This window comes from Camponotus vicinus, unplaced genomic scaffold, assembly GCF_025532165.1.
Source record: "Camponotus vicinus isolate PSW18456_S1 unplaced genomic scaffold, iyCamVici1.0 SCAF_5, whole genome shotgun sequence".
Taxonomy (NCBI): Eukaryota; Metazoa; Arthropoda; class Insecta; order Hymenoptera; family Formicidae; genus Camponotus; species Camponotus vicinus.
This window is the reverse complement of record NW_028141977.1, coordinates 553,519-569,610: the sequence shown is the minus strand read 5'-3', so window position 1 is coordinate 569,610 and position 16,092 is coordinate 553,519. Positions and strand designations below refer to the sequence as shown.

The following is a 16,092-nucleotide window of genomic DNA, read 5'->3' as shown; positions in this document are numbered from 1 at the left end:
GATTGTGACTTATCAAGGTGCGTTGTTGCAAACTTTTTCACTTTAAACGCTGTCCGTTGCTTGGTTGCAAGTGACCGTCATCGTGAAATATATTATCGTGTAGTAAAGCTTTGCGTTATCGTGCACGTGTATGTGAGATAAGACCCAATGTCAGGATGCAGTCTAATCGCGTGCTGCCACGTCGTACGGATTTCGTGATTGGAAATTACAATCCAGCAGAAATTCTCAGGTGGTCTCTTCGACAAGTACCTCGTCAAAAACTGCTTACTCAACGATTATTATTAATTACAATCACTTTTTATAAAGACTCTCATGTAACATATATCCTCTGCTGCAAGAGTTAATTTTGATGTCTCCCTCATCTTTTAAATCAATATTCTTCCATGAATTATTCGCTCTTCAAGGATTTTTCACAAAAATTTATATTTGACAATAAGTTGATTGTGCATAAAAATGTTCACAATTTTAATTTATTGTTGTCTGGGAAATAATGCAAAATTTTTCCTCTTTGTCTCTTCGATAATTCGCTCAGGTCATAGGCAAAGGAATTTCAAACAAGTTTGGAATTTTGGTTGATATGTGAGGTCCACTTGTACGATACAACAACACTCACTTTCTAGAGACGTTCGTTCGACACAGCTGCTAACCGTTAAAATGAACTGTCACGAGCTAAGAATTTCTCGGACCCGTGTTCAGGTAGCAAAACACAGTTTCGAAATCTCGGGTGTACCTGGGGTCTGAGATACACCCTTGGGATTTATACACGAGCCTATCCCGACCGGTGATTTAAATCGGGAAGCCCTTTAAATAGTTACACGCGGCTTTACCTTGCTTTCACGATACTCGTACTACTACTTCCGGGACTTACGATGCCCGATCGGGCGCTTTTTGCTCACGAATGCATCGGATTTCATGACTAGCTGACGAGCAATATCGTCATGCATCGATGCGAGGATAATGACCGGTCGGACGTGCGAATGCATTTTCGATGCCAAAATCGTGCAATGCGTTTTGACTCGATCGTGATTGGATTTTTTTTTGTCATTTGTGCAAGACTTTTTTTTTTAAATAAAAACAATATTTATATTCGATTCAGAAATGCATCAATTTTAATTTTCTTTATATATTCTCTTATATATTTGCAACTGTGTCGAACTGTTATTATTTAAAAACTTGCAAATTTTTCTTTTTTGAAGACACAAAGAAGAAAAAATTTAAATCTCGAAAAACGTGAAACCAGTTTCTTGAAAAGATTCAATAAGTGGCAGATATCGTTTCTTCTATCTTTTGACGATTTTAGACTTAATTGAGTTTTTATATTAAAATATTACACGATTTTTTATATACCTATTTTGTTTTTGAAAAGCGATGGAACATCATGATTCTGATAATTAATATGAATGTGAAAAAATATTTGTAGTGACTATTTTAAAATTTCTTTCATATGTAAAATGTCATTTTTGCGAAAAATCGTGATAACAATAATGTATAACAAAGTATCTTCCTTTTTCAACAATACTTTTGTATTCCAAATAATTTTCTATAATTCCATTAAATGGCAGCCAAATAAATTTCAAAATTTAAAAACACAATTTCGTTTTCCCGTAATTTTCTTGACACCAGTTGCACGCACAGTCAATTATAAATATATAAAATTTAATATAATATTAAATTATTATTATATAATATTAAATTTTCACATTAATAACAAAAATACTACACAACAAATATAAATTTCTCTCTAAAAGAATAGACGAAGTAAATCCCATCAGATATGTTCGCACAATCACATATTCGTAACAATAAATATATTCGACACAATCATGAAATTTCCATCTGTCTCTCTCGGTGTAACATCTGATTTACAATCCTGGCAAGTTATTATTCGCCGAACGCGAATGTCAATTCTATTTCGCGAGATTTCGCGGCGAAATCCCGTCGACGACTGACGCAGATGTTGGCTCATCCGGGTAGTCGAAGTCAAGGGATTCTTGGGGCGCGCACCTTTGTATCGCGACCGAAAACTCTGCCCCTGTATTCAGGTAAGGCAAAACGGGTCAACCCCTCGATTCCCCTCACGGTCCTTTCTCTACGGACGCGTTCCTCTGTTCCCGCGTTCCTCTGACACTGCTAAGGACAAAAACGTCTTCGAGGGGTTCTCAAATTGGAAGCTGCGACATGCAGCGTCCGCTGATTGCATCTGCAATCCGCTCACTCTCTCGTAGAAACGTGCTCTACATACTAAATAATCGACCGAATGTTTCCTCTGTCGCACTTGCACGTAAATTTATTCGTTGTTCCGTTCTCTGAATTTTGAAATGTATGTTAACAGATCAAGTTGTCTATTTTAAATAAATATTAATGGAAAGATAGTTTTGTGATTTAATCTAAATCTATTTAAAAAAATCTTTGTTGATTAAATCTTTTATTTTCAAGTTAATTAATTTTTTTTATTACATTTTATCAAATTTCTTATAAAAATATTTAGTAAAAAGACTTTAAATTTATTTATTATTTAGAAAGGAATGATATTGATATTTCTCAATACTTGGTCTCTTATTGAGATATCCAAGATAAACGTATTATTAAACTGCGCACACAAGACAACCAGTAAATAATTCATTTAGTAAACGGCAGCCTGCGACGTTCTTCAGCCGGAAACAGCAGCGTAGTTGTCACGACTTGTCACGAAACCAGTCCCTTCGTCCTTTTGTTCCTTTAAAACCCTTTACCAACGAACTACGCTCGATGCGTAAACCGTCTTTATACGAGTCGTAAAAATAGTATCTTTTCACAAAATATTTTTTAAGTCTTTTTATCACGTAAAAATCTTTTCGCGTTTAAAAATGAATATAACAAATGTAATTTCAGTCTCTTAATTTATTTGATTAATAATATAAGTACTTGGGATTTATGTAAAAGATTTTATAATAAATAAATTAATATGTTTTTATATTTACATCTAAATAATAAATGGATATTTACGACAAATTATTATAATAATTAATAAAAAATTATAATTTCTCATACATATCAGAGCATTTTATTATCTTGAATTTCTCTTATCGTTAAATTATGTCAAATGATGTAATATATGCTGATGCGAATCTTCCATTTTTATATTTCTAAATTTTTTACAAAAAAATAGATGTATACAATTTATAGCTATTTATAATCTTTAATAAAATGTTTTATAATAAAAAGTTGCTTTGCGTAGTCTCTTAAGAAGTAAAAATTAATTTTTTAAATTGTAAAGTTTGTTCGTAGGAAAAATTGGCGGGAAAACATTCGATGACTTAATCTAATATGTGTGAATTGAGAACACCTGCTGGTGTTCGTAAAACCTCGATCGATAGTTCCTGTATTACGTCTACTTTTATATTTAAGTATGAGCATTAAGTATAAGTATAATAATCAAAGTTTATGGAGAGAATTTTATAATAATTCGATAAATCAAAGTTTATGGAGAAAATTTTATAATAATTGTCGACAATATTTAGATTAAATGCAATGTTTTTCGAAAAAAATTGTTTCAAAATATGTTTATGAAAAATCAATGAAATAAATCAACGACAAATTCAACGAAAATTTATCATAATTGAAGAAAAGACGACGCTTCAGAAAATAACGTGTTATTCGCCTCTCGAATAAAGATATCAGTTAGTTAACCACTCTAGACCTCGGAAGATTCGTAAGGATCAATAATACGTGATTGGAAGATTGAAATCTCGATTTCGGGCGAATAAAGGATAGATAGAAGAGTGAGCTGGATATTTCTGGCATCTGCCAAAAAGCAGAAATGGAAGCGAAATTTCAGTATAAAATATAAAATCTCTCGACAATACATTTTTATTCTTCTTTTAATAGAAAATTAATCTCCCAATATATCTCTCGAAATGATTACAAAATAAATCTTGAAACGTCTAATTTTCGCTGCTATAAGAAATTAAAAACATTAAAATAACAATAAATCTCCGCGAGAAAATTCATGCGCGATTAAAAGAGATCTAGTCCACGACGTTAAAGATGCTAGTGACAGATCAGCTGAAAAATATTCGCTATCTACGACTCTTGGGGTTAAAAAGAAATTGCATTGCCCGCTTGCATCGCGCGATCGCGTGGTATTCGTCGAAGGCTAGATATCTTATAAAGTAAAACGTCTGACTGTCACAACATCCATTCGATTCAATGCAAATTTGAGACGTAATAAAGGCTTGTAAGTTGCCGCCAATTATACTATTAAACGAGCGATAACTCGGCTTGATTAAAGCTAGATATTTTCACTATATATTTAAACGCTAAACGCGTTTATCTAACGATCATCGTGCTTTATAATACTAATTGCCACTTTTACATTAATCAAATAAAAATTAGAACGCTACATTTAACGCTAAATGAGCTACTTTTATGTTAATCAAATAAAAATCGAAACGCTACATTTAATGCTAAATGAGCGGAGAATGAATTAATATATCAAGAGGTTTCATTTTGTTCATAATAATGATTCAAAATAATAATTGCTCTCACGAGATCGCGTTTCTCGCCGGAGAAAATTCGGTTCTCTGCAAACGCACACATGTGTATGTTAATGTGTCGATTGTCAGACTCGATAATATCGCCAGTGAGAAGAGGTAGATGGATATCCCGTGACGATAAGTGATTCTATACACATACATTTTCCGCTCAATTAAATTAAATTAACGTGAAATTGTCAGACGAAAGCGCGGCGGGAGACGTTAAATATAGTCGGGATCGGTTAACGTCAGGCGCCATGGAAAATGAGATCGCTGAACCCATCGCCATCACCATCGCCTTCGTTGTCGTCGTCTCGGCGGGGTGGTTTATGTAGGGGGTGACAGTGTAACGAACTAATTACACGTATCGTGTGTGCAGGCATTTCGACGAAATCTCGTGAATATTCAACGCCCCGGGCATTAAATTGGCCGACGAGCTGGCGTAAACTATGTAGATGCTCGGCTATCTAAGGCAAGTCTTTCATCCCGGGAAATCAATTCTCATTCATGAGCCCGCCAAAGCATGTTACATGTACAAGGAGGTTCATCTCAAGTTACGTGAGGGATGGAGTAGGTGTTAAAACGTGTAAGAAAATAAAGTTTACACGATCGAATTCATGTTTTTATGAATGAAAATATTCTCTTCATCGTGAAATATATTCCTTTCCTTCGAAATATTTAATTTTTATGTGAAAACATTCTCTTCCAAATGGGTGGGAAAAATTTTATAATATAATTAAAATTTATAGATAAAATTTTATAATATAGTTTATGAATTTTTTGCCCAAAAATTGACAACGTGAAATCATTCATATTATTAATAATTTTTTTAGACAAATGGAACGAGAGAACAATATAGTCAAATAGTCTCCTTAAAGAATATTTTTCACAAATAAATTTTTTACAAAAGACATATTCTTCACTTATGTAAAGATAATTATAATGTTAATAAATGTTGTCACATGTCGTGAAAATAGAATCATAAATTATCGTTATGTATTAACGAATTAATACACGAGTAATCAAATTTACTTACAACGATCCTGTTCGGAGTGACATCCAAGGGTCGCGCCCCAAGTACAGGAGTGGCGGGCGCGCTACCCCTTCGACAAGCCTTCTCGTACGATGTGTCTGAAACAGAATCGAATAATTCGCATGAGTGCTTATGCTTATAGATCCGATAAAGGCAATTCGTATCACGTTTCGAGTACGCCCGGTAATTCGGCCAAAGTAAGTTGAAACGATGATTACATAGTCCGCGTCAGTAGTCGGTCTCATTGACTTTGCCATTGAACGAGTAATACGATATGTTCTTTCGATTGGCTAACAAAAAGTGCGTCTTATTGTATAAAATTAGTTACTTTAAAAATTAATTTATTAGTTAATTACTTTAGATTGTACAAAAAAGAATATAACATCTCGAGTAATTAAAATTCAATCTGGAAGTGCACGCCGAGATAAATTTAATAAAACTTTTATAATAGAAAATCATATTTCGCGATCGAGAGGAAAGTATTTTCAGTAAAATTTTTCATTTACCACTTTTCAACGTTTTAAATTTCTCTCGAAAAGCTCATTTATCATATAATATTTTTACTTCCATTTCTGGATTGAATTATTTGCATAATTTAAGTAAATAAAGTAATTTGAATTTAATGATATTTTTTTAAATATCAAATTGAATTAGATTATTTTATTATGCTATTTAATTTTAGAAAATATGTCGCATCTTCAAAAAAATCAAAAAAAGAAGAGAGTTAAAAGTAAAAAACAAATATTCTTAATATTCTTAAATTCTTAAAAAATGACAGAAACTGCTGTTGTTCAAAATCTTCTCTCTTTTCTTAAGTTATACTTAAAATTGTCATATATTCTATTTTACCATAAATGTTATCGTCACAATTGAGACAGAAAATAATTTATCATCAATTGAGATCGAAAATAAATGTTGAATTAGCATATCTAAAAAAATGTGCGCAGAAAGATTAAACAGATAAACAATTTTTAGATGAAATAGATTGACAGTATTTTTGAGGAAAAAAAATTACTCCCATTTATCACTTCAAAGGCAACCGAGAGTAAACGGTTGCATATTCGACGTTCGCGTTTATTGCATCTTTTTACTCGGCAAAAAGTACTCCACTTCCGGCAACGGAAATCGGTCGAGGGAAAAGAAGCCGAAAACGCGCGCAGCCCCGTAATTAACGCCCTTTACAAGAACCCAGGGTACCTCCCAAGCCTTTCTCCTGAGCTTCTCTGTTTACGGTCAGCGGTTTAAATGGTTGCCTCGCACAAGAGTCTCGAGTTACTTGCACTCCTATGCAAAGACTTGCAGACATATACAAAGTGTTTTAAATTCATAATCTCTCTCATAACAGATTTATTAATTAATAGATCAATTAATTTGCCATCAATCTTTCTTCATGTGAAAGATTAAAATGTCAATAGTTCCCGAGTTAATATAAATCATTAAAGAGCAAGGATTTTTTTTAACTGTAGTTTTTAACTGAGTATCTGAAGTGTAATTAAATATCTAATAAAAATGACAAAAATTTATTGCTCACTTAAATTAAAAAAAGATGTATAATATTCAGACAAGATTGATAAAATATATAATGTTTAATCAGTTAACCATAAATTAATTTAAAAAATATGATTTTAGATTAAGATTACGTTTAATGTTTTGCAATATCTTGTAATAATATATAATTTACATAATTAAAAATATCAAACCGACATATTTTAAAATTACGAAGATTTGGAAATATATAATACATAACATGTATCTCGTGTCATGTGTGTACATTTCACCGATGTAGAAACGGGATCTCTCTTACATGGGAGAATTATGGAAGTGAAATCAGATATGCGGTTGCGAGTTTCTATTGTCAAAATATGTAACGTAATATTACGCAATGGGAAAATGCGCAGATCAAAATATCTTGCAGTTACTGCGTGCGTACGATTACAAAAATATTTACATTGTCATGAAACCACAAATTATCAAACGCCAAACGAATATTCCTATTTTTAAAAGACTTGTATAAATAAGGGACTTACACGAAAAATTTTTTCAAAATCTATTATATTAATATAAATAATAATGCAATATTTTTTTGTCGAATATATTATTTTTTTAAGAAAAAAAATTATCGAACAAGAATAGCGCAAACTTTATTAGATATTCAGCGGCCTTGAAATTTTTCTCTCGTGCACTTTTCGCCGACACGCAGTTCATTTTTCAACGATAAACAAACGGAGATTGAATATAAATCGTGAATGTAGTAATATATATTTTACACGGGTTACGATGACGATAAGTTTGTGCTCTCATCGCGGTTACACATTGAGTTCAGCTGTAAAATCTTAATGCGAACATGTCGCGCTCCTTTTACGACTCGCTGGTAAATAAAGATGTTCGAAAATAAATGCCCGGTTAATTGGAGCGGTTTCGGCCGGAATGTAAAAACCGAAGAGATGTATAGTATGCGTGAACGTTTCGTGCGCTTGTATGCTTTGCTAAACATGGAAATTACCTAAAGAAGACTGGACAAAGCCTGCGCACCGTATATCTTCCAGATCAATTATCTTTGCGGCCGAATTATTACTTTGTGTTGCACTATACGTAAAATTAATCGATGAACTAAATGTCAGAAATATCATGAATAAAAATATGGAAAGGAAAATTAATTTACTAAAATTTGTCAAGATTTTATAATAATCATGCTATCATTTATTTTTCATTTATTCTCTCATATTTGTGTTATGCATACGTGCATAATTTTATATTATATCAATTTTACAGTTGTAACAACACATTATACATTATTTTCATTTATAATACTGAATGTAAGATTTTTTTCTAGAGAAGAAAATAAAGATTATTTTTTTATTTTTATCTTTATCAATCTTTATCAAGACGGACAGATTGCGTCTTTAATCTCGTGATCACAAAATATTGACGAAACGAGACGGTCATGAATATCGCTAGTCGCGCAAAGTGATTCCCGAATCAACTTTTTACGAGCGTCATAAAAGGCTCCGAGTGCTCTCTGTCAGCGTGCTACCTACTAATTAATTCTTGTTTTACGATTCATCAAGGCAAGAAGAAGTGTCGTAGAAACTCACGTCGTAGAACTCACGATTACGAGTTACTGTTAAAATATTTCTGGGCTCTCTACAAATATCAATATTTAGTATACTTATAAATGATTAATAAATCATCAAAACAATTTTAGATGGATTATTATTTTTTACAAGGCTAGAGAATTATAGAAACATAATAAAAGTGAGTAAGAAATATAAAAATATAGTAAAAATAGTAGGGAAGATAAAATTAATGACTTTATTTGAATACTGTTTCTACTTCACGTCAGCTGATATTTTATTAACATCAATTTTATTTCAGTATTTAATATCAAACTATTTTATTAAAAGTCAATCAGTCAGAAATGTTAATAAATAGCTTTTAAAAGTTATTTTATAGATATTATTACAAAAAATATGAGATTTAATACGACAGACTGAATATATTATAAATTAAAATAGTATAAAAAATATCAAGAAGAAATTTTTAGGATATTATTTTGTTTGTCAATGGTACTTTCGATGATCTCTCCCTCTCTCTCTCTCTCTGATATAATAAAAAATAATAAATAGCGTAAAAAAATAGCATGAAAAATACATATAATATTACAAAGATTATAGACTGATAATTTCATTAAAACTTTATTGAAATTATTGTGATTAATAAGACTATATCGCAGAAATCATTCCGATTATTCACTGACAAAGACGGTTAATTAACATTGCAAAAAATGATTTCAATGATTTTTCTCTCTCTTTCTCTCTCTATTTCGCAATTTTTCTCTTGCTACCTCGTGGCCTTGCAGCTGCACCGGTCGCGACAGCCTGGTGCAGCCTGGGGAAAAACGCATCCTTTGTGCGCGGTCGAGTGGCCCGAGGAGGAGGTGACACAAAGAGAGAGTCCGAATCGAAATCGAAACGAGATGACGGAATTAAATCGAGCGCAATGGCGGGAGCAAATTCACCCTCCACGTCAACCCTTTCGCCGTGATTTGGCGCCAACAATCGCGACGCAAGTCGGCGGTTACTAATGATGGCTGAGAGGTGTGCGAGTCGTTCGAGTGGAGTGAAAACGAGTTCTCGATCTCGAATACTCCAAAGACACGTCCTGAAGGAGGATCGAAGATCCTGAAGATCGATCTCTGACGCCTTTTTTGAGTATTGTACTTTGGTACCTATGGACCAGTCAAACTCATTATCAAAATGATCGAAAAGCACGACTATCTTCCAACGGCAAGATTATCATACACAATCGTGATTTTATAATATAATTTATAAACGAAAGTGCCTCTCCTCCTTATCCTCGTTCAGCATGTGAATCTTGATATTCTTCTACTCGATATTCCCAGGCTAAAGAGATATAGTTAATAAATCCTAGGGTGAAGACTTAATCACTATAGTTAGGGTGCCTGCGCTCGATAGTAATTTAATAAGTTAATAACTGCTATTGATAATAATTGCTTATGATCGGAAGCGTAGCATGATTGCTGATAATATTACATGGTTATTTATATTATTAGCTTTTTAATATTATTGAATAGATTTAATAAGATCAAAATACATAAAGAATATAATTAAATAATATCTATAGAATTATACTTTTCACAATAAAAAATGTATCATTTGATCCAACTTGACTACTTGATTAGATAGTGAAAATAGGTCTCAGAAATAAATACCAATCTTGAAATAAAAATTTAATTTTAGGATGTATAAATATCACACTAAATTTTTTGAATTGTAGTTTTATTAAAAATAATTACAAATTATAATTACAAATAATTAAAAGCTTGCAATACGAATAATTAAATAGAATTCAACGAAATAAAAAAATCGAAATAAAAACTCTACAAACTCTCAATTAAGATCAATTACTACATGTGCATCTGGCACAGACACGCCCAGGAAGGAGTTTTGCGATCTACATTTCCGATCTGCATTCATTCGTTTCTATTTGAGACATTATGCTTTATCCAGAGAGAGACTCATTAGTTTTCTATCGACGACCAAAAGGGTGCAACTGGAATTTTTCATAGTGCTGCTCTCGGTTCATTTAGCGAGACGTATGCGGAGCCGTAACAATGGCAGCCGCCCGCGGAAATTTATGAATTGATACGACGTGGTGTTTATCGCAAGGGTCAGATAAATCACGTAGATGGGGTCGGCGTAATTGTTACGAGCGAAACACGCACCGTCTGGATCTCATTGCGCGACAAATCAGCTGTTGCAAAATTGCGAGTGATTTAATCGACTTAGAGACTTTTTTCCACTATAATATGTGGAACATACATATATATGAAAATATAAGTATAACATATTTTTCAATATAATTTTTCATAATTATTTCGAATCATAATAATCTCGGAATTCCATATAATTTGTATCTTTCATATTTGCATTTTTATATCTCATAAATAATCTGAGTTAATTATTACCATAATTACACTTATTTATATTGTATTTATATTATTTATTAATTTTTCTTTGGTTTTTTAAACATTTGATGTAGAGTCTCTTCCTTTTTAAATAAAATTATTTATTGTATTATTTGATAGATGTAATAATAAATATATAAGATATAATAATAAATAGATCTACTAATTTTATGACTATATCAATAAAATCAATAAAAAATATTATGTATTTAATTTAAAAAAATGAAATAAACTACAAAGAAACCTATAAAGATAGCCGATAATGCGTCATTTATAATGCTCGCAATATTGGTCTATCGAATTCCATAGCATGACATAATCGCAAGCCATAAACCATTATTGCTGATTGGTTTTTCGATCGAATGACTTTATCGACTCGGTGCTCGAATGATTTGATCGTGACAACGAGGAGATGTTTATAGATACAATCAGCATCTACGTTGTAACCGAATTTATCACAGATAACGTCGAGTGCGGATAATATATTATCTTTGGATCGAAGGTGATGGGCATGTATGATTTTTATCTGGATATATTTTTTTAAGAATCGAGATATAAATTTATTTCGATCAATTTTAATTATCGCAATCTTTTCAAATATATAAATAATATAAATTTATCAAAGTACTTTATTTTTTTATGATGAATAACAACACAAGGAACGATAAATCTTTAAAAATATTATTTAATATTATAATTTATTTTGATTTTAATATATTATATTTTAATTATTTTTGTGTATATATTTTTAATATTTTAACAATTTAAAATACAGTACTTTTTATACAATAAAAATATTCTACTTTCGCGTGTGTTAGGCTGTTACACACATATCTTAAAAATTAATCCTAGCACTATCCTTGAAAATTATCCTTGATTATCCTTGATTATCCTTAAAAATGAATCCTCCGACATACATCGCGACTCGAACGCGACTCGTCCCCGGCGATGCGGATGCATCTGCTGTTTACGGCAGCATTGTCGCTCGATAAAGCGATCCGTCGTAAATGTTCGTTTATGTGTGCGTATCGCGTCTAATACACCAACGTACAGCCACTGCGTATACGCCTATAGATAAGATCGCGATGCTAAGTTCGCTGGTCGGCCGCGTGAAGAAGCAGCCGTGAATTTACGATCCCGTTGCTGCTCCTTGCCATTACTGTTCTTAAGCTCGCCGAAGGATCTCCAAAGAGAAATGTCAATGATAAATCTTACGAAAAGCAGTTGGCAATATTCGTCATTTTTCTAAGCCTATCACATCAATAGATGTCATAAAAAAATACAGTATATTATTTTGCATATCTTCTCTCATGTGATAATAAGGTATCTCGTAAAGAGAGATTATATGTGTGATATAAAATAAATTTTTTAAATAATATGTATAATAAAAAATAAAATAGTGTAAAATAGAAAAGAAGAGAGAGAGAGAGAGACAGATAGTGCGCTCTTGTCTTTTTAATTGTAATCCTCTCACATCCTCAATCCTCGCGATTAATGTACTCGAGAAAGACACGTGTTTGGGTCTCTCCGAGCTCTCGATTCAATGCATGCACGAGTAACGAGACGAGAGTGTTCCGCCTCGTCATTGACGCTTATTAGGACTATCCGCACCTTACGCGTGTCGCATTTTGCACCTGTCTCATCGGGAGACGCTACACGTGTCCTTTTGACATTGCAACGTAATGCTGCACTGTTTGTCGCGCGACAAAGTGGGATCGAAATTTTCCAGTTGGTCGCAAGATTGCTCGGATTAACGAGACGCTCTACCCTTATTCCGTCTTATGCACGCCCGAGTTTATTATAGGCGCGAGATAAGCGCGCCTTACAATGCGCTTGCATATTGACCCGATGGAGACTGATTATAGGCTGGTTAGATAACGAACGGAGTCGAGAAAGATTTGCGAGAGCTACTTAATCTCGACGCTAATCTTTTCTAATTGAGAAGCGCGCCATAGAAAATCCGCCATGTTAATTCATTACTCTTTGGGATAATTGAATCTCTCAAAAGATAAATCTTTCGCCGATTGTAAATTATGGTATAAATTTACCATAAATTTGCTCTCAATTTTTAGCCGTGGATATGAAACGAGAAATAATGCGATCCAAAAATATGCGATAGTTTATACAACGTCGACAAAAATAATTCAATTTATATTCGAAACTTGGGTGGGGAAGGATCTCGACCTTCTCCAGTAAAATGTCTCGAACTGCTTCCACGTTCCAATCGACGCCTGGCACTTGGCCAAAAACGTCTGCTCAATAGATGAGAGAGCTATTCGGAGGACAATGCACTCCGCCTAAGGACAATCCGACAATGCACTGTCCACAGTCTCTCATCTCTCTTAACATAAATTTCTTTTCATAAATCATCCAGAAATTCAAGGGATATAGAATGTCATCCAAGTCGATAACGCATTTATCTAGTAAAAAATAATAAAATTTTGAGCAATTAAAAAAAACAGCAGCTAAAAATCACAATAACTTTTAACATTAATTATATTCAACTCAATATTAATTTCATAAATAATTTAAATAATAATCTCACGAATGTAATATAAAAAATACGACTCCTATTATGATATAAATAAAATTAAAACTAATTACTTTGTTATAAAGAGAGAATGATATTTAAAATGTGTAGGAACAAAAAAAAAATATAAATCCACAGAAATGATATCTATGAAAGAAAAAAAAACATCTCAATTAAATTCTAACAGCGATTATGCAGAGCATGCATTATCAAGAAATTTCAAAAGAACACCGATGTGTCAATCATCGGCATAAACATTTTCCGGATGCTACAGATATGCACGACATGCACGACAGCACGTGTGTAGCACGTTTCTCCATCACACGTTCTCGCTCACACGAGCGAAACTTTCACACGAGATACGCTCGATTGCTCGGGGGGAGGGGACTTGTACTGGAAGCCAGACCATCCAGAGAGTATCAGACACCGTGGATGTTGTATCGCGGGGTCGAAAGAACGAAAGGACCTGTGACTAAATATGTGCGGAGTGAGAAAGAGAGATGAAAGGGGAGAGAAAGAAAAAAAAATACAGAACGCGGGACACTAATCGTTTCGAAGCAGGATGTGATGTATCTCGTGCGTAAGGGCCCCACGGATATAACAGGTCCCCGCGATAGTCGGAGGCTGAATGATGAGGAGGCCCCATGACGAGTGTCGCATTCGATTGGCACCCAATCAAGAAGAAGAATCGATTTGCGTAATAATAAGTTCCATTCTCTTGATATTTGATACTTATATTCTTATATCTCTGATGTATATAAAAATAATTATACAAGTTTGATTAATAACAAATCACTGAATTTCAAATTTGAATGAATTTTTTTTCAACAATTTAATCATTAAAATATCTTACAATTGAATATCAGAAAGTTCATATTTGAAATTATCTCTAATTAATGATTGAAGAAAATTTCAAGATAGATGAGGTTTCTAATATTTAATTGTAGGATATTTTAATGATTAAATTATTGGAGAAAAATCTAGAATTCAAATTTGGAATTTGATTCTGCGTGTGTCTGAAATAGTTGAGAAAACTGTATGGAATTGAAGTCACTATTCGAAAGTCATCGGGAATTGCTGAGAGGGTTAAAACTAGAATTTTCCAAAAATAAATTCGAGTCTTGATGGATTTCGGAGTTTAATTATAACATTTTAATTGTAACATCGGACATGATTTAATGCAGGCTCCAATCGGTGAGGATTCACACCACTCTTATATGCAAATCTCGTCATGGACGGTATTAGAAGCATAATGCGACATGTTTACGAGTATCTCTAAGCAATAACTTGCCGCGATTGCGAGTAAATGTCAGCGGTCTTAGGGTTCGCGCCTTATAAATCGCACCTTGATAGCTTAGATTTTTCAGGCTGGAAACTGGTTCAATTATGTTAGGCATATACTTCCCTGTTCAAACTAGGAATTTACATTGCTGTCTCATCTCTACGAACTAGCTCAAATAATTTGCATAAATCAAATAAAACATATATAAAATACAAACATTTATTTAGATAGTCTTTTACACGCATTTGTTATTTATATATTTTTTATTTTTCCGTCGAAAATTACAGGCATCTCAATAAACTGGAATATCTTTATAAATATATAGATTTAATACCTTTTAATATTTATTTAATTTATTTCCTTATTTAATAATATTTCCTTATTTAATTTAATTTAAATCCTTCAGTCACTGCGACAAAATTTTTTTTGATGCCTTCGGATATAACGTGCGTCTCGATGCGCACCCTCGACGTGAGCAAGACCGGGAAAACCGATGCTTTCACACCCTACACCGACCCCTTTCTCGTCAAGGCAATTTTTCATCGAAAAGCCATCGCGGATTCGATCACGAAACGAATATCGGCGTGATTTCGGGGGCGTTTTCACCTGTCCACCGTGCCATTGTCCACCGCGAAATTATTTATAGGCGAAGAATGACCAAACACAATTTACACCGGCGGTTACGCATCGTAAAATAAGCGACGTGCGATCCATTGTTCGTTTCGTCGTAAACATTGGTACATTCTCATATATCCCGTCCGTATACACGTTTTTCTCTCTATGCATGTGTGCGATCTCGTTGCGTTTCTCTTGTGCGGTACACACGCAAAGACACGCATAGTCGATCCCGGTCTCCGATTCTCGAGGTGTGAAGAGTAGATCGTGACGACGCAGATTTCGTCGCAAGTGTCGAACGATTCTTCCTCGAGTCACATTGTTTGAAATGTAATATTGTATAATGCTGTGTTTCTGATAAAAACAGCGTATTCTAGCATAACCGGATGTAAGCCTAGATACTAGAAAATAAAGAAATTTGCAAAGTGCTAATTTCTACTAATTTTGGTTAGTAGAAATTTCATAAAAATCTATTAGTTGAAAGCGTCTTGTTTTGATGTACTTTAGAAATTAAATCGATGATTAAATGTAAAAGTTGCAAATTGCAAAATTAACTGAAAAATATAATAAACTATGTACGTCAGAAATGCATAAAGAAGTTTAAGATAAATTTTCACGCAACAGACGTCT

The 16,092-nt window shown here is 33.1% G+C and overlaps 1 protein-coding gene across 13 annotated transcripts in view; it reads right to left on the bottom strand.

The window, feature by feature from the left end:
* Raskol (Ras GTPase-activating protein raskol) overlaps positions 1-16,092 on the bottom strand; it is a 281,119-nt gene that overhangs the window by 11,397 nt on the left and 253,630 nt on the right. For all 13 annotated transcript variants that reach the window (XM_083099962.1, XM_083099964.1, XM_083099958.1 and 10 more), the window contains one exon: positions 5,551-5,645. In XM_083099962.1, coding sequence (XP_082956088.1) covers positions 5,551-5,645 — 95 coding nt within the window. The remainder of the gene's footprint in view (positions 1-5,550; positions 5,646-16,092) is intronic.